Raw genomic sequence first — 27,200 nt, 5'->3', positions numbered from 1 at the left:
ATCTGTATTTTTCAGTTTTGCTTCTTCGAGGTAAGAAAATACTGCTTTCAAAATTATTAACCAGGTGTATTTATGGTTCATTTGTACAAAACTGCGATGATTTTGTTTGATTTTATTGCTTTATGCTTCGGTGAGTGAGCGAGATCGTGACGAGGTATTTTTTATTGTTTTTGTTTTGGAGTGGGGGGGGGGGGGGGAGAATGAAATTAAATGTATGATTTCTATATCTATCAATAGACTTCTGAATGAGTTCTGCATGTACATGTGTAAGTATTGTTGTGCAGTACAAAGCTTAGTCACGAGTCTCCTGGCTAATCATGTCTCTTCTGATTCCCATGACATTGGATAATTTTAATCAGTATTTGACATTCTAATTTTCTGTTATAATCTTGTGATTGTATAAATTAGTTCAATATACTTGCACCATTTTCTTTTCCATTGTAATTTGTACCGACCGGTATGTACTGGACATGCTTACAGGACCCTATTTGAATTAACATATGATTGACTTTGTTCTTTATCTTGTTTTATGTTACTGGGCAAAGCCGTGTGCATTTGTGCAACTTTGAGCTGCGGGAGTAGCACGTATCACCTGAATGAGTGGATGCGGAACGTGTGTGGCAGCCACAACTGTCAATTTGCAACGGGGAAACTGTTTCTGCCCACCTCCCTTCAAACTCTAGGGGAAAAAAAACTGCAGATGCTGGTTTAAATCGAAGGTAGACACAAAATGCTGGAGTAACTCAGCGGGCCAGGCAGCATCTCGGGTGACGTTTCGGGTCGAGACCCTTCTTCAGAAGTCTGGAGAATAAGCGAGTTCGGTATCTCGCTTCTTCAGTTGCTGTAAGGCAGTAACTCTACCGCTGCGCCATCGTGCCATTGTGCGTGTTGTGATTAAAAATATTCTGTTGGGACAGGGCATGGAGTCATACAGTGAGGAAACAGGCCCTTTGGCCCAATGTACCTATGCCGACCTACATGCCCCATCTACACTTGTCCTACCTGCTTGCGTGTAGCCCATCTATATACTAAAACTCTCGTTTGTTTGTTCCTGAACTACAGCCAAAACGGTACACGATAGCATGACAATTTTAGGCCCACCTTACTCACCGTCATCCCTTTGGTGCTAATGGAAGAAGTTTCATTGAAATCGGTGTTATATTTTTTAAGTTATTCACATTTTATAGTTTAAATATGTCGCCTAGGGAGGGAAGGGGGGTTGAGGAGGGGGGAGTGGGAGGGGAGGGGGGAGGGGGGAGTGGGGGAGGAGAGGGTGCTGCACCAATGCAGGAGAGGTTTGGGCCCAACGGGTCCACTTGGTCTAGTATCCCTCAAAACCTATCCTATCCATGTAACTATCCAAATATTTTTTAAACATTGTAATAGTACCAACCTCAACTACCTCCTCTGGTGACTTGTTCCATACACCCACTGCCCTTTGTGTAAAAAAAAGTTGTCCCTCATGTTCCTATTAAATCTTTCCCTCCCTCACCTTAAACCTATGTCCTCTGGTTCGTGACTGCCTACTCTGGGTAAAAGACTGCGCATTTTCTATTCCTCTCACGATCTTGTACACCTCTGTAAGATCATCCCTCATCCTCCTACGTTCCATGGAATAGTCCTAGCCTGCTCAACCTCTCCCTGTAGCTCAGGCCCTCGAGTCATGGCAACAGGTAGTCCTTTCAAGTTAGGCAGTGGTTCACTTGCACCTCCTCCAACCTCATCTACTGTATCCGTTGTTCAAGATTCTGGACTCTTATACATTGGCGAGTCCAAACGTAGACTAGGTGATTTTGCTGAACACCTTCGCCTGGACCTACCTGATGTCCCGGTTGGCAATCAATCTAATTCCCCTTCCCATTCCCACGGGGACCTTTCCATCCTAGGCTTCCTCCGTTGTCAAGAGTGAGGCTAATCACAAATTGGAGGAACAGCATCTCGTATTTCGCTTGGGCAGCTTACAGCCCATGGATAAGATTATTGATTTCCCTAACGTTAAGTAACCCTTACATTCCCTCTCTCTCCATTCCTCCCCCACCCAAGTCGCACCAGGTTCCCGTTCTCACCTAGCAAACAGCTAACAATGGCCTGTCTCCTCTATCATCTTTAACTTTTTGCATATCTTTCATTCATTTGTTCTATATCTCGCTACATCACCGTCTATATCTCTCGTTTCCCTTTCCCCTGGTGCTAGTATGAAGAAAGGTCTGGACCCGAAACTTCACCCATTCCTTCTGTCCAGAGATGCTGCCTGTCCTGCTGTTACTCCAGCATTTTGTGTCAATCTTCGGTTTAAACCAGCAGTTCCTTCCTGCACATGGAAGGCGCTAAGTTACTTTTATCTCTCTTTGATAAAAGAACAGGTCCACCAGCCCGATTTTCCGGCAACTGGTGGTCTGGCACCTCTATTAATCCAGACGGGATAACGAGAGCGCACTTGGAATCCCTCCTGGAAGTCCCTCCCGAAGATGTGATGCCTAGGCCAGGTGAGGCGGCCAATCCCGACCTCATTGGGACTTCCACGGCGGTTGGTGGGTCGAATTTACTCCCTGCGGCCGGGGCTTTGGAACTCCGGCCCGGCTGGAGCCGGCAGATCCATTCCCATAGCCGACCTCCGAGGCCGACTTTGCGGGCCGGTAACTGGGCTCCTCGGCGGCCTAGGTGGACCGTTCCGGTACCGTTGGACTCCCCTCGGAGGCTGTGACCTCCAGATGGTCCGGCAAAACGGATAATCCAGAAGGGTTCTGGAACAGATGATGCTAGAAAATCTGTGGTGGGACAGTAATATGGTCTTAGGGTCATACATTTACTAGTTAAAACTGATGAAAGTTGATGTACAGAATGACCTCTCTCAGCTCATTATTGTGGTCTGCTTGCTGCTAACACCAAAAGGTGATGTCGTCAGCAATGGCAGTCTCGCCAAAGGTCTGTCTGTCGTTTCGCTTTTTTGGTATTTTTAATGTGTTTTAAAAGTTTGTGTTAATGTTCTCTGGTTTGTTTTATGGGGGGGGGGGGAGGGGGTCAGGGTTTTTTTTTTTTTCAATCTCTTACCTTGCTGGAGATGCGATTGTTTTCCGGATCGTATCTCCGGTCGCTCTGCGGCCTAACATCATGGAGCTGGCGGCTTTGCTCGAGACTGACTTTGAGCCCCACCGCGGGGCCGTGGACTTGCCATCGGAGCCTGCGATCCCTTGCCTGGGATCGACGCTCCAACCGTGGCCTGCGGATTACAACATCGAGGAGCTCACAGTCTCGGGTGGAGACTGATGTCGGGAAGCTCCAAAGTCGCAGAAGGTTCGACCAGCCCCGACCCCGGGGTCCGATCGCCCGGAGTGGGGGAGCTGAGATCCCCCCCGATGCGGGAGCTTGATCGCCCCGACGCGGAGGGTCTGACCGCCGGCAGCGGGAGCAGAGATCGTCCCGCCAACGGAAGGCTCGAGTGCCCTGACTGCGGGAGAACAAAGAAGGGAAGGAGATTGAACTTTTTTTTGCCTTCCATCACAGTGAGGAATGTTGGGGAGTTGCTGTGGTGGATGTTCATGTTAAAAATGTATTTCGGTGTCTTGTTGCTCTTTATTGGTATGACTGTATGGCAAATCAAATTCCTCGTATGTTGCAAAACATACTTGGCTAATAAAGTACTGTTATGATTATGATTATTATGATTATTATAACGATACCTTTTGCCATTAAAACATAATAATTGACTTTGCAAACACCCCTAGTCTTTAGATCGGAGACTTCCTTCAAAAAATTGTTGCTTTATATTTCCTAAGGCAGCAAACAATCGCATCTATATGCTCTTTTATGTGCTTCAAGAAATCCAATACAACATTTCAATGTAATTTAGTATTCAGACTTTGAGAATGAAGGAAGTCTAACATTACTTAGAAATTTGAGCTTGTCTTCTTGATGTTTAATTACAAGCCATCTTTTTATCTCTTCCCATAGCTTCTATAACAATATTTCTGTAATTAATTCTGCTTTCAGCTCATAAATAGGCTACATTTACTAAGTATGGCTTTACACATTAAATTAGTCATTTGGATTCAGAACTGGTTTACTCATAGAACGCAGAGGGTGGTGGTGGGAGAGTATTATTTTGGCTGGCAGTCTGTGACCAGTAGTATTCAGACTCTAGACTTTAGCGATGCAGCACAGAAACAGGCCCTTTGGCCCACCGAGTCTGTGCTGACCCTCAATCACGCCGTACACTGACGCTATCCTACACACTAGGGTCAATTTACAATTTATAGAGGGCAATTAACCCACAAACCTGCACATCTTTAGGCGCACACGGTGAAAACTCACGGGGTCACAGAGAGAACGTACAAACTCCGCACAGACAGCACCCGTAGTCAGGATCGAACCCAGGTCTCTGGTGCTGTTAGGCAGCAATTCTACTGCTGCGTCACCTGTATTCTGCAGGTATCTGTGCTGAGACTTCTGTTGTTTGTGATATATATATATATATTTCCAAATACACAGGACAAGATGTTAGAATTCCAAAGTGCCAAATGTCAACTTGCTCCCGGTGGTGATGGGAGGCTTATGCACTCACCTATGCTCCTCCGATGTTGAGAAAGGCTAGGTAGACACGTCATTGGGGTTATCAAGTGGGCACCTACTTTCATCGACGTTTCGCTGATTGGACCCACGACGTCTCCAGTAGGCTCAGCTGTGCATTCTGGCGTCCCAGAACCACCCCCCTCTGCATCTGCTTAGCCGGCTTATTTGGGAGATATATATTTGTGTATATATTTGTGTGTATATATATATATATGAAAGACTTGGACATAAATGTAGGTTAGTGAACTTGCAGTATGCAAGCCTACATTGGTGAGGGCATTCAGAGTAAGAGTCACATTGCAACTTTATATATCATTGGTTAGGCCGCATTTATGTGCAGCTCTGGTCACCGTGTTGCAGAAAGGATCTGATGGTTTTGGAGAGGATGCAGCAGAGATTTGCCAGAATGCTGCCTGGAATAGTGGGTATTAGTCAAAAGGAGAGATTAGACAGGCATGAATTGGTTTCCCTGGAATGCCAAAGTTTGAGGGGAGACCTGCCAGAATTATCGAACACTTTCAGAGGCATAGAAAGACAGTCGGAACCATTTTTCCCAGGGTGGGAATGTCAAAGATTAGAGAGCACAGCTCTGTGGTCAGAGGGTGAAAGATTGAAGGAGATGTAGTGTACGGTGCCTGGAACACGATGTCAGGGCAGATGGTGGAGACAGATGTGACAGTGGAGATGGAGGCTTTTAGATCAGCACAAGGATATGGAGGGATATGGAAACACCTTCAGGCAGAGGAGATGAGTTCAACTGGACGTCATGTTCAGCACAGATATTGTGGGCTGAAGGGCTGTGCTGTATGGTAAAATATAACTGAGATAGACACAAATATCTGTAGTAACTCAGCGGGTCAGGCAGCATCTCTGGGGAAAAGGAATAGGTGACGTTTCGGGTCGAGACCCTTCAGACTGAGAGTCACGGGGGGAGAGAAAAAAGAGATATAGATGGTGATATAGAACAAATGAATGAAAGATATGCAAAAATGCAACGATGATAAAGGAAACAGGCCATTATCAGACGTGGGCTAGGTGAAAATGAATTATGGACAATGAGACTCAACAAGATGACTGTGACGTTGGTACAACGACTCTGATGGGGGAGGGATGGAGAGAGAGAGAGAGAGGAGATGTAAGGGTTACTTGAAGTTAGAGAAATCAAGATTCATACCGCTGGGTTGTAAGCTGCCCAAGCGAAATATGAGGTGCTGTGCCTCCAATTTGCGTTTGGCCTCACACTGACAATGAAATATAACTCTTTGTCCAGGTTTAGGACTGCCTAGGGAATAAATTCTATTCAATAATATAGAATTGGTGTTCAACGGGGTTTACAACCTTGTAGCTCATTCATTCCGTAAACGTACTGCACATTCCAAAGTTCCATTCAATAACTTTTCATTCATTTCCATAAACTGAATAGTTCAGATGTGGTGAAAGGAAAACAATTATAGGGCCAGCACGAAGGTTTTCCATTCCCACAAACAAAACCAATTAAAAAAATCACAAAAAAATCATGCTATTTTGTTGGTGCAAAATTAGTTTAAAAAAGAATTATGTTCTTTTTACATCAAATCGAACAATCCAGACCTGGGTTATTTCCAGTTGTTGGGCAGGTTGAAACCTGTACACCAGGTATTCGTTGAGGGCTCAGTCATTTAAAGGTGATTACTTTTTTTCAGTTGTGCCAGATGACTACAGTTTAGTTTAGAGAGGCAGTGCGGAAACTGGCCCTTCGGCCCATCGAGTCCGCGCCAACCAGCAATCCTCACACACTAACACCATCCAACACACCAGGGACCAATTTACAGTTATACCAAGCCAATTAGCCTACAAACCTGTACGCCTTTGGAGCGTGGGAGGAAACCGGAGGTCCTGGAGAAAACCCACATGGTCACAGGGAGAACGTACAAACTCTGTGCAAACAGCACCTGTAGTCAGGATCGACCCCAGGTCTCTGGCGCTGTAAGTCAGCAATCCTACTGCCGTGCCGCCCTACATTCTGTACATCATGTACATCTGTACATCATGTACACAAAGGCTGATATACTGTAAAATCATATACTAGTGTAAAAAAGACACTTGGATTACCAACATTATTGACAAATGTGCTGATGCTAAAAATGAGTATATATTTTGCAGGACGTAAAAAAATAATTATTCAACTTTACAACATTCTGAATGTTTATCTGCAAATACCGTGTGTGTGTGTATGTATCTGTGAGTGTGTGTGCCTGTGTGAAGCTGTGCGTCTCTGTGTGTGCATGTGTGTGTCTGTCTGTCTGCTTGTATATGTATGTGTCTGTATCTGTCTGTCTGTGCCTGTGTCTACGTGTGTGAAATTTCCAACATTTTTTGCATTTACTTAGAAAAAGAATTTTGATTAAATTCATATCTTTACAAACTGGTGAAAGGTTCATCCTTGTATCTTAGAAATGCCATCTTAATGCAAGCAACAGTCTGTAAGAGGTTGTCTGGAATGAACCTATATTTTATTTTGAGAATGCTATTTTGGTTAACAGTCCAGGAAAGCTGAATTGGCAAAATTGTATTCAATTACACAGCTTGGATTTCAGATGCAAGCCTGTTTAGTTTGGTGTCTTTATTTTAGAGATATGAGAAAAAAACAGTTTATAAATGATTATAGTTTGTTGCTCCAATTGGACAGACATAGCAATTCAAAGTGATTTCTCAGATGGACACAAAATGCTGGAGTAATTCAGCGGGTCAGGCAGCATCTCCGGAGGGAAGGAATGGTTGACGTTTCGGGTCGAGACCCTTCTTCAGGCTGAAAGAAAGTGATTTCTCGTTCCTTGTTTGAATTCGTTTTGAAATAATCACACTTTGTTTTAGAAAAAGTTTCCATTCAGTAACTTTCGCACACAAGTAACAAAGGAACATTACTGTCCTGTTCTGACTTGCCTTAGATTTGAATGGAGACCATCGATGAATAGGAAATAATCCGATTTCAGTTTTGAACTTACTGCATGGTGCCTCAAACAGATGGATGAAATCTTCCATTTCATCTTCCGTTTCACAAGCACTCTGCTGTCTCCAGCTATGGACTCCCCGTATTCCTTTCGAACTGATACCAATTGCTGACCTCCAACACTTTGACCTGTCAAGCTGTGGCACAGCAGTTATATGGGAGGAGGGACTCAAACCTGAACTAATGATGGCAAAAGAAAATAAAAGTTGCAGTTTCACGGAGTGCGCTGTTTCTGAGGGGAATCAAGTGCCAAACATGGATACTGATATTATGTGAAAGATAGACACAAAATGCTGGACTAATTTAGCAGGTCAGACAGTATCCCTGGGAGAAAATGGATAGGTGATATTTCAGGCCAAGACCCTTCTTCAGATCTGCTTCTTCAGACTGATATTAAGTGCGTCTTTAGTCAAACTGCTCTCTTGTAAAGGTATTTTGAGACATGGTAAATCATTGGCTAACGTGCCCAATACTTGTCTTCACAATGCCTTATAACTGAAATGAATATGTGTTAGGACAGGAACTATGGATATTTTACAAAACAATTACACAGTACGATGTTTACTGATATATATATATATATATATATATTATACTATTCACAAAATGCTGGAGTAACTCAGCAGGTCTGGCTGCATCTCAGGAGAGAAGGAATGGGTGACGTTTCGGGTCGAGACCCTTCTTCAGGCAGAGGTACAACTAGAGATAGGACAGGTTTAGAGGGATATGGGCCAAACGCAGATAGGTAGCACGAATGTAGATGGGGCATGTTGGTCGGTGCGGGCAAGTTGGGCCAAAGGGCCTGTTTTCCGCTCTATATGACTATGACTATAGAACTCTGGGTGCAAAGATGTATGTTTTTTGCCCGAAGGATTAGATTGGATTTGAGAGAGCAAAAAAACATGGTGTAAGTTTGGAAACTGCTGTCTGATGAAACTTGGGGTCCACCTCAAATGTACAAAGTACCTGCCGTCAGCCCTTGAGGAGATATTACCTCCAAGACTCTGAACCAAGTGCGGGGAAGTCAAATTAAACTGAAGGTCATGTTACAGTTATATAAGACATTTAGAGTATTGTGTTCAGGTTTGGTCACCATGTTGTAGGAAATATGTTGTCAAGCTTCAAAGGATTCAGAAAAGATTTACCAGGATGTTGCCAGGACTCGAGGGACTGAGCTGGAGGGAGAAGTTGAGCAGGCTAGGACTTCAGCACTTGGAGGGCAGGGGGATGAGGGGTGCTCTTATTGAGGTAGATTGGGTAAACGCACAGTCTCTTGCCCAGAGTATGGGAATCGAGAACCAGAGGACATAGGTTTAAGGTGAGGGGGAGGGAAAGATTTAATGGGAACCTGAGGGGTAAAGTTTTCACACAAAGGATGGTTGGTGTCTGGAACATGTTGCTGGAGGAGGTAGTTGAGGAAGGTACAATCGCAACGTTTAAGAAACATTTAGGCAGGTACATGAATTGGATAGGGTTAAAGGGATCTGTGCCAAAAGCAGGCAGGTGGGACAAGTGTGGCTGGGACATGTTGGTGGAGGTGGGCAAGTTGGGCCGAAGGACCTGTTTCCACGCTTTATGACTCTCTGACTCTATGAAGTGCATGTTTGGCTGGCGGGAACATGATGGGCCAAGTAGTCTCCTCCTGTGCCATATCCCGCTGTGATTCTAAGTTTTTATTTGGAAGCAACCCTGCGGAACGGTATGTTGATTAATTTGAAGAATTGTTCAGAGGGAGGGCAGCTTAAAATGGCTGATACCCACACCCGTAATCGTTCAGTATTTAGTGCATGTGATAGTGCAGGCATTGTTTACATACAAAGAAAATGGTCAGGCATCAGACGATAATCCTAATCTCTATCATGTCCATGCAATAATTGGCACCATTAATCAAATTCACCTGGACTTGTAACCATGTGGAAAAGCTAAAGCTTGCCCTTGGTTCATGCATCATTCTCAAACAGTTCAACAATTTCAATCCTGAAAGAATTTATTGCAATCCCTCTTCTACACTGAAACTAGAGAGCATAATCTCAAGGGAAGGTGTTTGCCGTTTACGACAGGGGTGAGGAGAATATTTTTCAAGTTTGTACGTCATAGGAGCAGAGGTAGGCCATTTGGCCCATCGAGTCTACTCCGCCATTCAGCCATGGCTGATCTATCTTTCCCTCTCAACCCCATTCTCCTGCCCTCTCCCCGTAATCCCCGACACCCGTAGCAATCAAGCATATGTCCATCTCCACTTTAAAAATACAGGTTGACTTGGCCTCCACAGCCCTCTGTGGTAATGAATTCTACAGAATCACCAGCTTCTGACTAATGAAATCCCTCCCCAGAGGCCTATAAATCGGTTGCTGGATGTATTCGGGAAATGTATGGACAGTGTGGAAGATGGACTAGATGTGAGGTTATTGACTGATGGAGCAGCTCGTGGACACACATGGATCACCACAACACCCACTGCTTACATTGCGACTTTAACCTTAGACTTCAGAGATAACGCGTGGAAACAGGCCCTTCAGCCCGCTGAGTCGACACTACCAGCGATCACCATGCATACTAGCACTATTCTACACACCTGGGTCAACTTACAATTTTACCGAAGCCAATTAACCTATAAACCTGGACATCTTTGGATCCTGTGAGAAAACCGGAGCACCCGGAGAAAACCCACGCAGTCACTGGGTGGACAGCACCTGTAGTCAAGATCGAACCAGGGTCCTTGGCGCTGTAAGGTAGCAACTCCACCGCTGCGCCACTGCGCCGCTCCTGACCTCCGTTCTTGAAAGAAGCAGAGAGCTTTGCCCTTCGTGTTGGGCAAGAGAGGCACTGGATGCTCATGGTAAAGATGAGGCAGTTGGAAGGAGGAGTTGGAAGCTTCTAACACAATGGAGGGCTGTGAGGAATCGCAGGCCTTTTGTGATATGGGAGGAAATCCATGCGATAAGAAAAGGAAATGTAAAACTACCATTACGGGTGGCACGGTGGTGCAGCGGTAGAGTTGCTGCCATGCAGCGCTTGCAGCGCCAGAGATCATATATTGCAGCGCAGACACAACATGCTGGAGTAACTCAGCGGGTCAGGCAGCATCTCGGGAGACAAGGAATGGGTGACGTTTCTGAAGAAGGGTCTTGACCCGAAATGTCACCCATTCCTTCTCTCCCGAGGTGCTGCCTGACCTGCTGAGTTACTCCAGCATGTTGTGTCCACCTTCAATTTGAACCAGCATCTGCAGTTATGTCCCTACACATAATGCAGCGTCATATATTCATACTCATTCTTATGTTCGTGCTTTATTAGTTGGTGTAATGCTGAAATGAAGGACGTCAGAAATGATATATTTTCTCACCCCAAAGACATTAATAAGAACTTAAGAAATAGGAAACAGAGCCGGCATCTCGGTCCATCGTGGCCTCTCAGTCATTCGGTCCTTCACCCTGGCACCGTTTCCCTGCATGAGCCTCCTTTTCAGTGTCGTTAATGTGATGTTTGGTGGACCGTGTGGGGTGGGAGGACCCGTTGCTCCTCCCGTGCAGCAGGTGGCGCTGCACAGGACAAAGGGATGATTATCTCTGTCTGTACACAGTGTGTGAGTGTGTGGTTGCAGCCATTTTTTAGTTGTCTTGCTGCCAGCATTGAGTTAATGTAATAAAGACTTCTGTTGTACCTTGAAGACTCTCAAGTTTATACAGACATGGAACAAGAACATGAAAGTTAACATGGTGGCACAGCGGTAGAGTTGCTGCCTTACAGCGCTTGCAGCGCCGGAGACCCGTGTTCGATCCCGACTACGGGTGCTGTCTGTACGCAGTTTGTACGCTCTCCCGGTGACCACGTGGGTTTTCTCCAAGATCTTCAGTTTCCTCCCACACTCCAAAGAACTACAGGTTTGCAGGTTGATTGGTTTGGTATAAATGTAAATTGTCCCGAGCTTGTGTAGGATGGTGCTGGTGTGCAGCGATCGCTGGTCGGTGCAGACTCGATGGGCTGAAGGGCCCTTTTCCACGCTGTATCTCTAAACTAAACTAAACCCAGGCCTTGAGCATCTAGAGATTTTTTTTGACAGCATATCGCCTTGTTATTTAGGTGCTTGGCTTTAATGTATATTTTCACTTTTGTTTATCAACAGCTCTGAAGCGTTCGTTTGAGATTGATGATGTGAATGACGAGCCTCCGTTTTCACCCGCCTCTCCGCTCGGCTCGCCCTTCCCTCCAGCTCCCAGAATGGTGCAGTCGCCCAAGGCCAATGAAAACGTCGCGCCCTCTCCGTCTTCTTACCAGGCGTGGGTCACGAGGAACTCTGGCGCGGCCCCGTCCCCGGGACCTGCCCTACACAGGAAGGTCTCTTCAAGCTTTTCCTTCAACCAGGGCTCCAGACCCTTCCCCAGGGCCAACGGGAGCGCGCCAGGCACATTGGGTCGAGTCTCCTCTTTTCAAAGCAGAGTCAACCCCAACGGTTTCTCCCAGTCTTCCAGACCCGCTGCCGATGATGGCCGACACGGCTCCACGTCCAGTCTCGTCTCTCCCTCGAGGTTACACTCCGTGTCCAGTCCGCCTCAGGGTCCGCTGGGCTGCCACGACCCTGGTGCCAAGCCAAACCACGCGCCACCCCCAGCGCTGAAGAAATACCCGTCGCAGGGCAACATGGTCCATTCCGAAGTTGAGCGACCTGTGACCTCCGTGAAGGAAAGCTCGGTCAACCACGGCTCCATGCCGTCCCTCGATCTCCACATAGCTGAAGACCTGGCGCTGGAAGGCAAGGCGCCCTCCAACCTCATGCACAAGTCTAGCGTGCCTCCGTTGTCTGGGGTACGGTCTCTGCTGTCCCAAGGTGTTGCCCCAGGCCACGGTCAACGAACAGGTCAGAGAGAGCCAAGGGTTGCTCCAACTGGCACCTACTCCAGTTTAAACGCCAAGCCTGCGCAAAATGTTGGAGAAGTGAGTTTTGGGCCGACTAATTCACTTTGCAACAACGCGGCTGACTCCACATGCGTGTCTCAAGAGAGCCAAATTACGAGCCCTGACCATCGAGCAAGACCACTCCCGAGAGCGCAAGTCACCCAGAGTGCACCAACATCCCCCCCTATCGCCCTGAGAAGGTCAAAGCAAAGCCTCTCAATGACCTCCACACATCAGCCCGGAGACTTCCTGCCTTCTGCCATGAATGTGGAGCCCAACCCAGTAGCCCAGCACCAGTTGCCCCAGTTTAAGCTAGTGGCCCAGCCCCAGATGGTGCAGGTCCCTGGTCTTGCCCCCTCCCCCATGCCTGATTTGCAAGCAAAACTCGCGTGGGACCCGGCTTTGAATGACGATATGTTGGCTCTGCAGAAAATGGGGTATGCAGCTTCGATAAACAAGAACGATGATTCCTTCTCGGCCTCGGACGATTTGGGGGTACATTATCTCAATTCTAACGTCACACTGACCGACAATATGTGCCACGATGGAAAAATAGAGGAGCAAATTCAAGATTCACGTCTGGAGAAGGAGGTTAAGATGCATTTCGGGCAGCAAGGTAAGGTGCGACTTTTTGAGTCCATTTTATTAAACAGAGAACGCACATTAAATTCCTCCATTTTGAAAGCACAAGGCGTTTGACGACTTCACGCCTACGGTTCTTTTAAATGTATTTCAGAGTCACACAGTTCAAAAAAGAAACGTGTCCATTTATAAAGGCTTAATGCGTTGGCTTAATGCTTTGCAGAATGTGCGACAACCTTCTGTGGCGTTCAGTGTCCCGAGGTGAAAAGATGCACAATGGGACCTGCAGTAGCCACAACGTACAGAAGGATGGCAATAGCAGAGTTTAGCTCGGCTAGAATTTGCCCTGCGGTCAAAGTCGAGTCAACACTTGCTCTCAAGGTTCGCACTTGTACAATGGGCACACGGGCGTGGCATCAGGAGCAGAGCTGAAGGGGAGATGGGAGCTGGCGGCCAGACCGCTAAAAAAGAGCAATATTTGACTGCTAAATTGATAGGAATAGGAACACTTTATTGTCACATGTGACTAGGCACAGTGAAATTCTTTGCTTGCATACACAATGTATACAAATAGCGGGCAGAACGGTAAACCCGTGTGTGACTCTTAAAGTTTCATTGGCAAACGTTTGAGGGCTTTTAAAGATAAATAATAGAATTCATGACTTACTGGTTTAAATCTTTAATTTGTCATAAGAATTCTATCGCGGAGTAGCCATTCTGTCCATCTTAGCCAAAGTTGGAAAGCGTGCTTTTGCTCAGAACAGCAGTTGTTTTTACCACTCCGGTGGTACTTGGGTGAAAGATCATTCAACACCTCTCCTTGAAAGTGGCCAAAAAGGTTTTGGCACATTGGCCTTCATCAGCCAGAGTTTTGAGTACAGAAATTGGGAGGTCATGTTGCAGTTATGTAAAGACGTTGGTGTGGCTGGATTTAGAGTACTGTGTTCAGCTTTGGGCTCCATGTCATAGGAAAGATGTTGTCAAGCTGGAAAGGGTGCAGAGACGATTTAGGAGGATGTTGCCAGGACTCGAGGGCCTGAGCTAAAGGGAGCGGCTGAGTGGGCTAGGATTCTATTCTCTATTCCTTGGAGCACATGAGGATAAGGGGTGATCTTGTAGAGGTGTACAAAATCACTAGAGGAATAGATCAGGTAAACACAAAAAGTCTCTTGCCCAGAGTAGGGAACTCGAGAACCAGAGGACATAGCATAAAGATTTAACAGGAACCTAAGGGGTCACTTTTTTACACAAAGGGTGGTTTGTGTATGGAATGAGTTGCCAGAGGAAGTAGTTGAGGCAGGTACTATCGCAATGTTTAAGAAACGTTTAGACAGGTACATGGATAGGGTAGGTTTAAAGGGGATATGGGCTCAATGCAGGCAGGTGGGACTAGTGTAGATGGGACCTGTTGGTCGTTATGGGCAAGTTGGGCTGAAGGGCCTGTTTCCACGCTGTGTGACTGTGTGGTAGCTGAGCAGGTGTTGGGATTAACACATTTGTTAAAGAGAATAGGCAATGTACTTGAACAGGATGTAAGAACGAGAAACTGCAGATGCTGGTTTATACCAAAGATAGACGCAAAGTGCTGGAGTTTCTCAGTGGTTCAGTCAGCATGTTTGAAGAAAATGTATAGGTGTTGTTTCGGGTTGGGACCCTTCTTCAGACTGATTTTTTTCCCCCACTCCCCCCTGCAATCAGACTGAGGAAGGGTCCCGACCCAAAACGTCACCTATTCATTTTCTCCAGAGATGCTGCTTAGATAGTCTGAAGGTACTCCTCATTAAATCTTTCCCCCCTCACCTAAACCTATGCTCTCAATTCCCCTACTCTGGGCAAAAGACTGTGCATTTACTTGTTCTAAACTGCACAACTCCTCCCCCTTCTGTCGTGGGGTAGACTGACTCCCCTCCCCCCACTCCCCCCCCCCCCCCCCCCCATCCCCAATCTTTGCACATCCCCATTCCTTTCCACTTGTCACTTTAATTTCATGTTTCATGTATTTTGTGTTTTTATGACTGTTGGCAGATCAATTTCCCTCCTGGGATAAATAAAATTCTATTGTACCGTATCGTATACCTCTCGTAATAGACAATAGGTGCAGGAGGAGGCCATTCGGTCCTTCGAGCCAGCACCGCCATTCAATGTGATCGTGGCTGATCATTCACAATCAGTACCCCGTTCCTGCCCTCTCCCCATACCCCATGACTCTGCTATCATTAAGAGCTCTATCTAACTTATCTTGTACAATTGTCCCACATTTAGCTGAAATGAGGCACAATATTCATGCTTCAAGCACAGGCTGTGATGTTACTCGAAGAAAATACATGAGATCCTAAGAAACAAGGTTTTCTCAAGCGCGCTGGTATAGACAGTGAATTATTCTTCCAACAAGCCCAGTGCTATTTTGCCCCTGTTATTAGAGTGCAGGTTTGCAATAAATATATTATGTTCAGGGATGATTTGTCCATCGGTGACATACCTCGCTGGGATGTGCATGCTGTGACTAAGCACCCCGCCTACTGTTGGTGATGAAAAGAAAGAACAAACTTTGATTGCCAGTGTGCATATATCATTTGCCGCCTGACATTTCTGGATCAGTGCCCAAGCAGACTTCAAATTCTACAGTTTAGAATTTGGAGGAGGAAAGGAATCTTGCTCACGGCAACCCCCCATTAAAATGGAAGCAAAACAGATTTATCTGAAGAGGGCAGATTTTTGCCGAGGACAGATCTTCTTTTGAATGCATTCCTTTGTGTCACTTGTTAATATTTTTGTGTAATGAATATTATGGGTAAAGTATAATGCCCAAGCAATTTACAATTTAAAGAGCAACCACTGTGTGATTGTCCATTGTTGTTCTGTGTCTGTCTTTTATGTCATACTAATTTGTCATGATCACTCATTCTATTGGCTTGTTTACATGCGGAAAATACATTTCATGCTGCCAGTTACATTTTATTGGCATAAAAAAGTATTCACTTGTTGTATTCATGAATGTTTTATGCAAAGCTTTGAGAATTTTTTAGCAGCCACCTTTATCAAATGAATATACTCTTTGTTGTAAAACGGTTTGTGTGTTTTTAGTGATTCAGTGGTGCAGCGGTAGAGTTGCTGCCTTACAGCGCCAGAGACCTGGGTTCAATTCTGACTACCCGGTGCTGCGTTTGTACGTTCTCCCTGAGACCGCGTGGGTTTTTCTCTGGGTGCTCCGGTTTCCTCCCACATTCCAAAGGCATACAGGTTTATAGGTTAATTAGCTGCAGCAAAATTGTACATTTGTGCATTGTAAATTGTCCCTGGTGTGCAGGATAATGCTAGTGTACGGTGAGTGGTCGCTGAGGACTCGGTGGGCAGAAGGGCCTGTTTCCACGCCGTAAAGAGACTAATGCCTTACCTATTGTATCCTCTGTCATGGCGGCACGGTGGCGCAGCGGTAGAGTTGCTGCCTTACAGCAACTCTACCGCAGCGCCGGAGACTCAGGTTCGATCCTGACTACGGGCGCCGTCTGTACAGAGTTTGTACGTTCTCCCCATGACCTGCATGGGTTTTCTCCGAGATCTTCGGTTGTGTAGGTCAATTGACTGGGTAAATGTAAAAATTGTCCCTAGTGTGTGTAGGATAGTGTTAATGTGCGGGGATCGCTGGGTGGCGAGGACTCGGTGGGCCGAAGGGCCTGTTTCCGCGCTGTATCTCTAAATCTAAAAAAAAATGTCCATTTGTGAATCAGCACCCTGGCATTATTTAATTCCTCATCGATGACAAGGGAAGGCAAGGTTCGTTAAGTGTACCAGTGCCACTGCGTATGGATTGGCTGATATAAAGCATACTCTTTAGGCTCTAGATTCAGCGTGGAAGCAGCACACTTAGGCTCACCGAGTCCATGCCGACCAGCGATCACCCCATACACTAACACTATCCTAAACGCAAGGGACAGTTTACAATTTACAGAGGCCAATTAACCTATAAACCTGTAGGAAGGAACTGCAGATGCTGGTTTAAACCGAAGATAGACACAAACAAACTGTAGTAACTCAACGGGATAGGCGGCATCTCTGGAGAGAAGGAATGGGTCTGAAGAATGGCCCTCAACCCGAAACGTCGCCCATTCCTTCTCTCCAGAGATGCTGCCTGTCCCGCTGAGTTACTCCAGTTTTCTGTGTCTAACCTCTAGACCTGTACGTCTTTGGAATGAGGAGGAAACCGAAGCACCCAGAGGAAACCCGCGCGGTCGCAGGGAGAAGAATGTGCAAACTCCGCACAGACAGCACCCGAGGTCAGGATGGAACCCGGGTCTCTGGCACTGTGAGGCAGCAACTCTACCACGATGCTACGGGACTCAGGACTGCATCCATGAGCACTGCAGTCCACTTTAGTGTTATTGAATGCCCTTGTTATGTAAGGGTCGGAGATTTAACAATTCAGTCTGTTGCACTGTGCTACTGTAACCTCCGAAATAACAGCAAAGTAACCTCACCCCATTTACTGACTTATTCTCCTCAATTACTTTATGTTTAGATCCACATTAAACATTTAGAAGTTACTTTGCAACGGTGGCGCAGCAGTTGAGTTGCGGCCTTACAGTGTTTGCAGCGCCAGAGACCCGGGTTCGATCCCGACTACGGGTGCTGTCCGTACCGAGTTTGTCCGTTCTCCCCGTAACCTGCGTGGGTTTTCTCTGAGATCTTCGGTTTCCTCCCGCACTCCGAAGACGTACACGTTTGTAGGTTAATTAGCTTGGTATAAGTGTTGGATGTGCGGGGATCGCTGGTCGGTGCGGACTCGGTGGGCCGAAGGGCCTGTTCTCTAAACTAAACTAATCGCCCGCAGTAAATAATTCCACATTCTAATAATCCGGCACGAGTATTTTTTCATCCTACATTCTTTTGGTTGAACTTCGCAATCTGTGCCCTCTCCACCTTCATCCACCTCACTTAGATTCATAGATTCATACAGTACTGAAACAGGCCCTCCAGCCCACACGGTGGTCTACACTGATTGCCAAGCATCCATTTAACATATTGACTGATCAACCTATAGAAATAATATAAGAAAATAACTGCAGATGCTGGTACAAATCGAAGGTATTTATTCACAAAATGCTGGAGTAACTCAGCAGGTCAGGCAGCATCTCAGGAGAGAAGGAATGGGCGACGCTTCGGGTCGAGACCCTTCTTCAGACTGATGTCAGGGGGGCGGGACAAAGGAAGGATATAGGTGGAGACAGGAAGATAGAGGGAGATCTGGAAAGGGGGAGGGGGAGAGAGGGACAGAGGAACTATCTAAAGTTGGAGAAGTCGATGTTCATACCACTGGGTTGCAAGCTGCCCAGGCGAAATATGAGGTGCTGTTCCTCCAATTTCCGGTGGGCCTCACTATGGCACTGGAGGAGGCCCATGACAGAAAGGTCAGACTGGGAATGGGAGGGGAAGTTGAAGTGCTCAGCCACCGGGAGATCAGATTCGCCAACGCGGTCCGAACCTATAGAAATAACCTCTTCTCCCTTCTCCCATTATGCAAAAGGTACAGAAGTGTGAAAATGCTCACCTCCAGATTCAGGGACAGTTTCTTCCCAGCTGTTATCAGGCATCTGAACCATAAACTAGGGAGCTGTCCTGGCATACTATCTACCTCAGTGGAGACCCTCAGACTACCTTTAATCGGGCTTTACTGGACTTTATCTCGCACTAAACATCACTCATGTTATTCCCTTTACCATATATCTGTTCACTGTGGATGGCTGGATTGCAATCATGTATTGTCTTTCTGCTGACTGGTTAGCACGCAATAAACTCAACTCAACAAACTAAACCCAATAACCTTCCACAATTTGCCCACTTGAAAGGGTTTCATAATTGCCAATTCTCTCTTATTTGCTTCCTTTTTAATCTTCTTTGCCTCCAAAAAAGCAATTCAATTCAATGGTTCAACTCAATGATACTTTATTGTCCCAGTTACCTGGGTGCAGTGAAATGCTTTGTTTTTGCATACAATCCGGTAAAATCATACAGCAGACTTCACCTAGGCAGTCCACAAAGAGTCTCCACGTTTCTGGCACCTACATAGTTCTTAATCCAGTCTCATCTTCTCCAGCGACCTCCCCTCCCGGTCCCTCTTTGTTCTCGGTGCCCCCCCCCCCCCCCCCCATGGCAGGTCCCTCTGCTCTCTTAAATGTCCTGGCCGTCTTAAAGCCTCTTTAATGCCACTATCATATCTGTCAACTAACATTGGCAACGCGTTCCAGGATCTCACCACCCTCTCCTCGTCTCCTGTCTCTTTGCCATCTGTGCCGTTCTTCCCCACGATGTGAAAGAAATAACTTTATTTGCGAACTGAAGGTGAATATTTTGAAGATATGTCATCGTGTAAGCTTCCAAACCAACAGCAAGAACCAAGTCGACCGAATTCGCAGCTCTGTGTGTGTGTGCCTGCCTGACTTGTCTTGTTTATCTCCAGCAAGTCTCCCTTCTTTTTTTTCATAGTCAAACGAGTGACTCTCCCGTTAGGATCTAATCAATGAAGATCTTATCGTCTGCAGAGCTCCTAGATACGCCTCATGTTGTTGAAGTTGTTTGTGTTCCCGGCCCTCATAACAATGTGTGTTTGGATGATTCAGCGGCAGGGTGCCGCCACAGCTGAGAGAGACTGGTTGCTTTCTGCTGCCACCATAACAGTGATAGGGTTATCTCCACCAGCAAACCGTGACTTCAGGGGCACTAAAGCACTGGTGGATTGTGCTATGATCACGGATGCCTTGCCTCCCCATGCCACCAGTGACTAATTAAATAACGATAGGTGGACACAAAAAGCTGGGGTAACTCAGCGGGTCAGGCAGCATCTGTGGAGAGAAGGAATGGGCGACGTTTCGGGTCGAGACTCTTCTTCAGACTGATCAGTCAGACTGAAGAAGGGTCTCAACCCGAAACGTCACCCATTCCTTCTCTCCACAGACGCTGCCTGTCCCGCTGAGTTATGCCAGCTTTTTGTGCCTATCTTCGGTTTAAACCAGCATCTGCAGAATTTATTTCATATCATTGGAGCAATGTGGGCTTCACACACTCAGCCACCATTTAATTGTCCCTCCCTAGAGAAAATACCAGTGAACTGGCTTCCTGAACTGCCGCAAGGCCCAATATGCAGATGCACACATGCTGCTGTTCTGAAGGGAGATCCAGGAGTTTGACCCAGTGATGGGAAAGGAATGGTGACAAATTTCCAAGTCGGTCTGGGGTGTGACTGAGTGGGAAACCTGTGGTGCTTGGTGTTCCCATGGTCTGCCTGCCTTTGTCATTCTCAGTGATTATGGGTTTGGAAGGTGCTGTCTAAGGAACCTTGGAGAGCTTACTTTACCTTGGCTTAGTTTAGTGAAGAGTATTTTATTGTCATATGTCACAGATAGAACAATGAAATTCTTATTTGCAGCAGCACAACACAATATGTAAACATAGTAAACATTGTAAACAAGATAATAATAATGAAAAAAAAGTTCTGTGTGTGTGTGTATATATATATATATATATATATAAATATATATATATACACATACTCACATATGTTTAAGAAAATAACTGCAGATGCTGGTACAAATCGAAGGTATTTATTTCACAAAATGCTGGAGTAACTCAGCAGGTCAGGCAGCATCTCAGGAGAGAAGGATTAGGCGACATTTCGGGTCGAGACCCTTCTTCAGACTGATGTCAGGGGGGCGGGACAAAGGAAGGATATAGGTGGAGACAGGCAGATAGAGGGAGAACTGGGAAGGGGGAGGGGAAGAGAGGGACAGAGGAACTATCTGAAGTTGGAGAAGTCAATGTTCATACCGCTGGGCTGCATATGTTTACTTTCTTTGAGTTGCTCCAGCACTTTGTGTCGATCTTTGGCATAGATCAGAATCTGCAGCTCATTTAATTTTAGTTTAGTTTAGAGACACAGCGTGGAGACAGGCCCTTCGGCCCACTGAGTCTGCACCGACCAGCGATCCTCGCACACATTAACACTACACATTAACACACTAGGGAATATTTACACATCCACCAAGCCAATTAACCTACATGCCTGTATATCTTGGCAGTTTCTATTACATGTAATAGAATAAAATTATGAGGAAAGATTGCAAAGACTAAGCTTGTATTCACTGGAGTTTAGAAGGATGAGAGGGGATCTTATAGAAACATATAAAATTATAAAAGGACTGGACAAGCTAGATGCAGGAAAAATGTTCCCAATATTGGGGGAGTCCAGAACCAGGGGCCACAGTCTAAGAATAAGGGAGAGGCCATTTAAAACTGAGATGAGAAAAAACTTTTTCACCCAGTAAGTTGTGAATTTGTGGAATTCTCTGCCACAGAAGGCAGTGGAGGCAAATTCACTGGATGAATTAAAAAGAGAGTTAGATAGAGCTCTAGGGGCTAGTGGAATCAAGGGATATGGGGAGAAGGCAGGCACAGGTTACTGATTGTGGATGATCAGCCATGATCACAATGAATGGTGGGGCTGGCACGGAGGGCCAAATGGCCTCCTCCTGCACCTATTTTCTATTTTCTATTATTGTCATGTGCACTGAGGTACAATGAAAAGCTTTTTGTTGCATGCTAACCAGTCAGCGTGGACTATACATGATCACAATCAAGCCATCCACTGTGTACAGATACAGGATAAAGTGTATAACATTAAGCTGTGTATCCTGCACATCAATGACTTCAATGGATCGTGGACAGGCACTTGGGAGGGAACAATTTACAGAGCTGTGGGGATATAACAAGGGGTATGGGGCTGAGGGATTCTTCTGTTGGGAGCGGGCATGATCTCAATGGGCTGACCACCCCTTCTGTGCCACACCAATTCTACGATTCGATGAAGAATTCATCATAAATGGATTTCACGCGGGATCTTTGTCTTCTATCGAGGCTTAGGTCATAATTGTTGTTTACTGAGCTGTGTTTGAAGATACGCAGCTAATTATTTCATTTCCAGTGGCCTCACTCAGTTCAGCGTACAAAGTGCCGTGATTTAGCTGATGAATATCTGACTCAAAATAGGGAACGTTTTGTTTATTGGTATCAAACAGCTGAATCTGTGAAGCTGTGATTTGACAAAAATAAAACTAAAAATTGCGGTGTAGCATTCGAGTTGCTGCCTTACAGCACCAATAACCCAGGTTTGATCCTGACTATGGGTGTTGCCTGCACGGAGTTTGTACGTTCTCCCTGTGGGTTTTCTCCGGGTGTTTCGGTTTCCACCCACACTCCAAGGATGTACCGGTTTGTAGGTAAATCGGCTTCTGGTAATTGTTAAATTGTCCCTGATGTGTAGGATAGTGCGAGTGAACAGGGGTTATCGCTGGTATTTATTCACAAAATGCTGGAGTAACTCAGCAGGTCAGGCAGCATCTCAGGAGAGAAGGAATGGGCGACACTTTGGGTCGAGACCCTTCTTCAGACTGATGTCAGGGGGGCGGGACAAAGGAAGGATATAGTTGGAGACAGGAAGATAGAGGGAGATCTGGGAAGGGGGAGGGGAAGAGAGGGACAGAGGAACTATCTAAAGTTGGAGAAGTCAATGTTCATACCACTGGGCTGCAAGCTGCCCAGACGAAATATGAGGTGCTGTTCCTCCAATTTCCGGTGGGCCTCACTATGGCACTGGAGGAGGCCCATGACAGAAAGGTCAGACCGGGAATGGGAGGGGGGGTTGAAGTGCTCAGCCACTGGGAGATCAGATTGGTTAATACGGACCGAGCGCAGGTGTTGATCGAAGCGATCGCCGAGCCTGCGTTTGGTTTCGCCGATGTAAATAAGTTGACAAGTTGACACCATCTATCGCTGGTCGGCATGGACTCGGTGGGCCGAAGGACCACGCTGCATCTCTAAACTAAACTAAACTAAACTAAACTAACGCAGATTCACGCGCGGTCCACAAACTGTCAGCCAGGAGTCTGCTCCATTCAATGATACTTTATTGTCACATGTACCTAGGTGCTGTCCAATGCTTTGTTTTGTGTACAAACCGGTAAAAACATGTAGCAAACCTCACGTAGGCAGTACACAAGGGTCCAGGAAGTGAAGTGCAGATGCTGGTTTAAACTGATAGATAGACACAAGATGCTGGAGTAACTCAGCGGGACAGGCGGCATCTCTGGGGAGAAGGAATGGGTGACGTTTCGGGTCATATCATATCATCATATCATATATATACAGCCGGAAACAGGCCTTTTCAGCCCACCAAGTCCGTGCCGCCCAGCGATCCCCGTACACTAACACTATCCTACACCCACTAGGGACAATTTTTACATTTACCCAGCCAATTAACCTACATACCTTAGTCGAGACCCTTCTTCAAGTATCGGCAGGTCTGGACACGGACAAAGTTGACCGAACGGCCCAATCTACTGCCTGCCGCCGCTCGTGGCAACTACCTTCCCAACCCCGTCGACCTCGCTCTCTGACCCAGCTCTCGACGGTTCCACGCGGGTCCCTCCTCGCTCTCGCGGGACCCATAGCCGGGCCTACCTGGCCTCCTGGAGGGCTTTGCCCCCTCCCCCCTCCGTATCCACACGAACCCTCTGAGAGCTTCCTCCGTTCCTGTCACGGCAACTGCTTGTATTTTAACGTGGCTTAATTGTCCCCACATGGAATACACGGTGAACATAAACACCGCTTAGTGCTGGGACCACTGGAGTACGTCACTGCCACACTTAGGTTTCCGGCTTAGGCTCCAGAAGCCTGGACCCATCCCATGACCACACTTGGGAAAGTTTAGGATGAGGGGGAGGGAGGGACCTCATTGAAACCCAGCAAAATGTGAAAAGCCTGGAAAGAGTGGATGAGGAGAGGATGTATCCACTAGCGGGAGAGTCTAGGACCAGAGGCCACGGCCTCCGAATAAAAGGACGCACCTTTAGAAAGGAGATGAGGAGGAATTTCTTTAGTCAGAGGGCGGTGAATTCATTGTCACGGATGGCTGTGGAGGCCAAGTCAATGGGTACTTTTAAGGCGGAGATTTGTAGATTTTTAATTCGTACGGGTGTCAGGGGTTCTGGGGAGAAGGCAGGAGAATGGGGTTGAGAGGGAATGAAAGATCGGCCATGATTGAATGGCGGAGTAGACTTGATGGGCCGAATGGACTAAATCTGCTCCTATTACGTATGAAGTTATGAAATGTAATTTTCCAGCAATTCAGTAAATCCAGAATTTTGAAAAAGCCAGAGTGGCCGGCATGAAGGATGAATCCGCCTTTCTGTCTCCACAAGGCCATTTGGTTCATTCATATCCTTCAGGGGAATGGAGATTTGCTTTCATTAGCTGGTCTGCCCAATGTGTGACCCCCCCCCCCCCCCTCCCCAGGTCCACTCTTTACTGCCTCTGAACCATAAACGAAGGGCCATAAAACCCACCCCTGCTGCAGGCAGCCACATTCATGGAGAGAACAGATAAAGGAAAGATATCAGAGGGGCCCCATTCACAACAAGTGTGGAGCGCCTTGGGAAATCACCTTCATGGTTTGTCTTTTTACTTTAAATCTTCTTTTCCACCAGCTGGAAAGAGTGCAGAGAAGATTTATGGGGTTGTTAGATCGACACAACATCATCTATTCTTTTACTCCAGAGATGCTGCCTGTACCGCTGAGTTACTCCAGCATTTTGTGCCTGTCTTCGGTATAAACCAGCACCTGCAGTTCCTTCCTACACATTTTACGAGGATGTTAGCATGGACTTAAGGGCTTGAGCTCTAGGGAGAGGTTGGCCAGGCTTATTCCTTGGAGCACTGGAAGGTGAGGGGGGGATCTTATAGACGTGCATGAAATCATGAGGGGAATACATAGTCTTCTTTCCAGGGTAGGAAAATCAAAAACCAGAGGACATAGGTTTACAGTGATAAGGGCAAGAATAAATATGAACCTGAGGGGAAACATCTTCATTGAAAGGGTGGTGCGTATATGGAATGGGCTGCCAGAGGAAGTAGTTGAGGCAGATACTATAACAGCGTTAAAATACACATTGGACATGTGCATGGATAGGAAAGGTTTAGAATGATCGGGGCCAACTACAGGCAAATGGGACAAGCTGAGATGGGCATCTTGGTAGACATGAATGATATGGGCTGTGGGGCCTTTTTCAGTGCTGTATGACTATGACCCACGTGGCCTGGAATATCTGCAATCTTTCTCCCTCTCCCCCTCCCCTGCTCTTTCTTTTCCTCTTTTCCTCTCCCTCTTTTCCTCTCCCTCTCTCTCTCTCCCCCTCTCTCCCCCTCTCTCCCCCCTCTCCACCTCCCTCTCCCCCTCTCCCCCTCTCTCTCCCCCTCTCTCTCCCCCTCTCTCTCCCCCTCTCTCTCCCCCTCTCTCTCCCCCTCTCTCCCCCTCTCTCCCCCTCTCTCCCCCTCTCTCCCCCTCTCTCCCCCTCTCTCCCCCTCTCTCTCCCCCTCTCTCCCCCTCTCTCCCCCTCTCTCCCCCTCTCTCCCCCTCTCTCTCCCTCTTTCTCTCCCTTCTCTCTTCCCCTGTCACACTCTTTCTCTGTCACTTTCTCACTATCCCCTCCATTAGTATGGGTTAATCACATGTTACATTTAAATAAAGAAGTCTGTCTCCTCCCCACCCTTGACAAAAATGATTTGCTGCTTCCAGTTGATTATACAATCACAAAGAAAGTGCTAAATGTTCCACAATAAACAGCCAGGCCTCAGTCCTCCCTTCTCTTTGAAGCCTTGTTGGCCGATCAATAACTTTTTTTAATGAGCTATTTGAAAAAGCATTGCAATTAACGTGTTGAATTTTACTAGGGCTTACAGCTGTTTCCTAAATGAATCCAGAAATCTTTCTTTGACCAAGCTATTCCAGAAGGTTGTCCTGAAGCCCGGGCAAGGTTTGCCATTCCATTACTATGCTCCACTCAAACTATAATTCCTAGATTTGCCTGCCCTGTGCCATTTATCTACAGATTCACACCTGAACTCACACCATTATTTGATTCTCGATTAGGAAGGGTGTCAGGGGTTATGGGGGGCAAGGCAGGAGAATGGGGTTGTGAAGGAAAGACAGATCAGCCATGATTGAATGGTGGGATAGACTTGATGGGCCGAATGGGCTAGTTCTGCTCCTATCACTTATGAACAACAGTGGCTATCCTCCAGCCTTCTGGTACATTGCCAATCTCCACCAGGGTCCCTGCAATTCCTTCCCCTGTTTCCCCATAACCTTCCAGGGCCGATCTCATCAGGCCTTGGGGATCGATCTGCCCTTACATCTTCCAGGACATCTGAACCTCCACCTTCTGCACACTGACCTGCCCCAGGTTATCTACAGATCCCTCCCTGAACTCACCATCCTCCGCATCCATTCCCTTTGGTGAAAACAGATGAGAAATGTTCATTAGCAGATGAAATGTGCAGGAAGGAACCGCAGGTGCTGGTTTACACCGAAGATGGGCACAAAATGCTGAAGTAACTCAGCGGGACAGGCAGCATCTCTGGATAGACGGAATGGGTGACGTTTCGGGTCGAGTCTGAAGAAAGGTCTCAACCCAAAACGTCACTCATTCCTTCTATCCAGAGATGCTGCCTGCCCCGCTGAGTTACTCCAGCATTTTGTGTGTATTCTCAGTAATCATTAGCACCTCACCACATCCACTGGGTCGAAACACAATGGACCCGTTTGCGTAGGAAGCTGCAGATGCTGGTTTAAACTGTAGACAATATCTTTGTATATTATGCCTTATTACAGCTTAGTACCTGTTTGCCCCTGATAGAACCACTGACTGACTACCTTCAGTTAATATTGTGAATTCCGCTGTGCTATAAAATGTAGATTTTATTTTTGAAAAGGAGCTCATGAAAGATGGCATGTAATCCTGTATCTGTGTTCCATTAACACCCAGCACAGGCTGAACAAAAATCTCACACATCTAATTGCAATTCTGAGGGAAAAAATGCATTAAAAATCTTTGGGAAACAACAGTGAAGATGAAAGTCTTGAAATTTGTTTGTAATTGTAAAGAATGCAGTTAACGCAGTACTTCCATTACACCCCAGTCTGACGGCTGTGACTTGCAATGGGGTGATTTGTTAAACAGCACAAAGAATGATGTACTTGTCATTGCATGAGATAAAGAAAAATTACAACTGGAATTAATCTAAAATCTAAATCTTTAAATCTAAAATCTAAAATCTAAAT

General features: G+C 46.4%; 1 protein-coding gene across 1 annotated transcript in view; it reads left to right on the top strand.

Annotated features, from left to right (window-relative positions):
- The first annotated feature begins 12,441 nt into the window (after positions 1–12,441).
- Positions 12,442–27,200, top strand: part of LOC144604079 (neuronal-specific septin-3-like) — a 291,677-nt gene continuing 276,918 nt past the window's right edge. The window contains exon 1 of the mRNA XM_078418165.1: positions 12,442–13,070. Within this exon, the coding sequence (XP_078274291.1) occupies positions 12,674–13,070 (397 nt within the window). The 5' untranslated portion in view covers positions 12,442–12,673. The remainder of the gene's footprint in view (positions 13,071–27,200) is intronic.

Source organism: Rhinoraja longicauda, chromosome 21 (genome assembly GCF_053455715.1).
Source record: "Rhinoraja longicauda isolate Sanriku21f chromosome 21, sRhiLon1.1, whole genome shotgun sequence".
In the NCBI taxonomy this organism is placed as follows: domain Eukaryota; kingdom Metazoa; phylum Chordata; class Chondrichthyes; order Rajiformes; family Arhynchobatidae; genus Rhinoraja; species Rhinoraja longicauda.
Note: the sequence above shows the minus strand (reverse complement) of the source record. Positions and strands in the feature narration are given on the sequence as shown.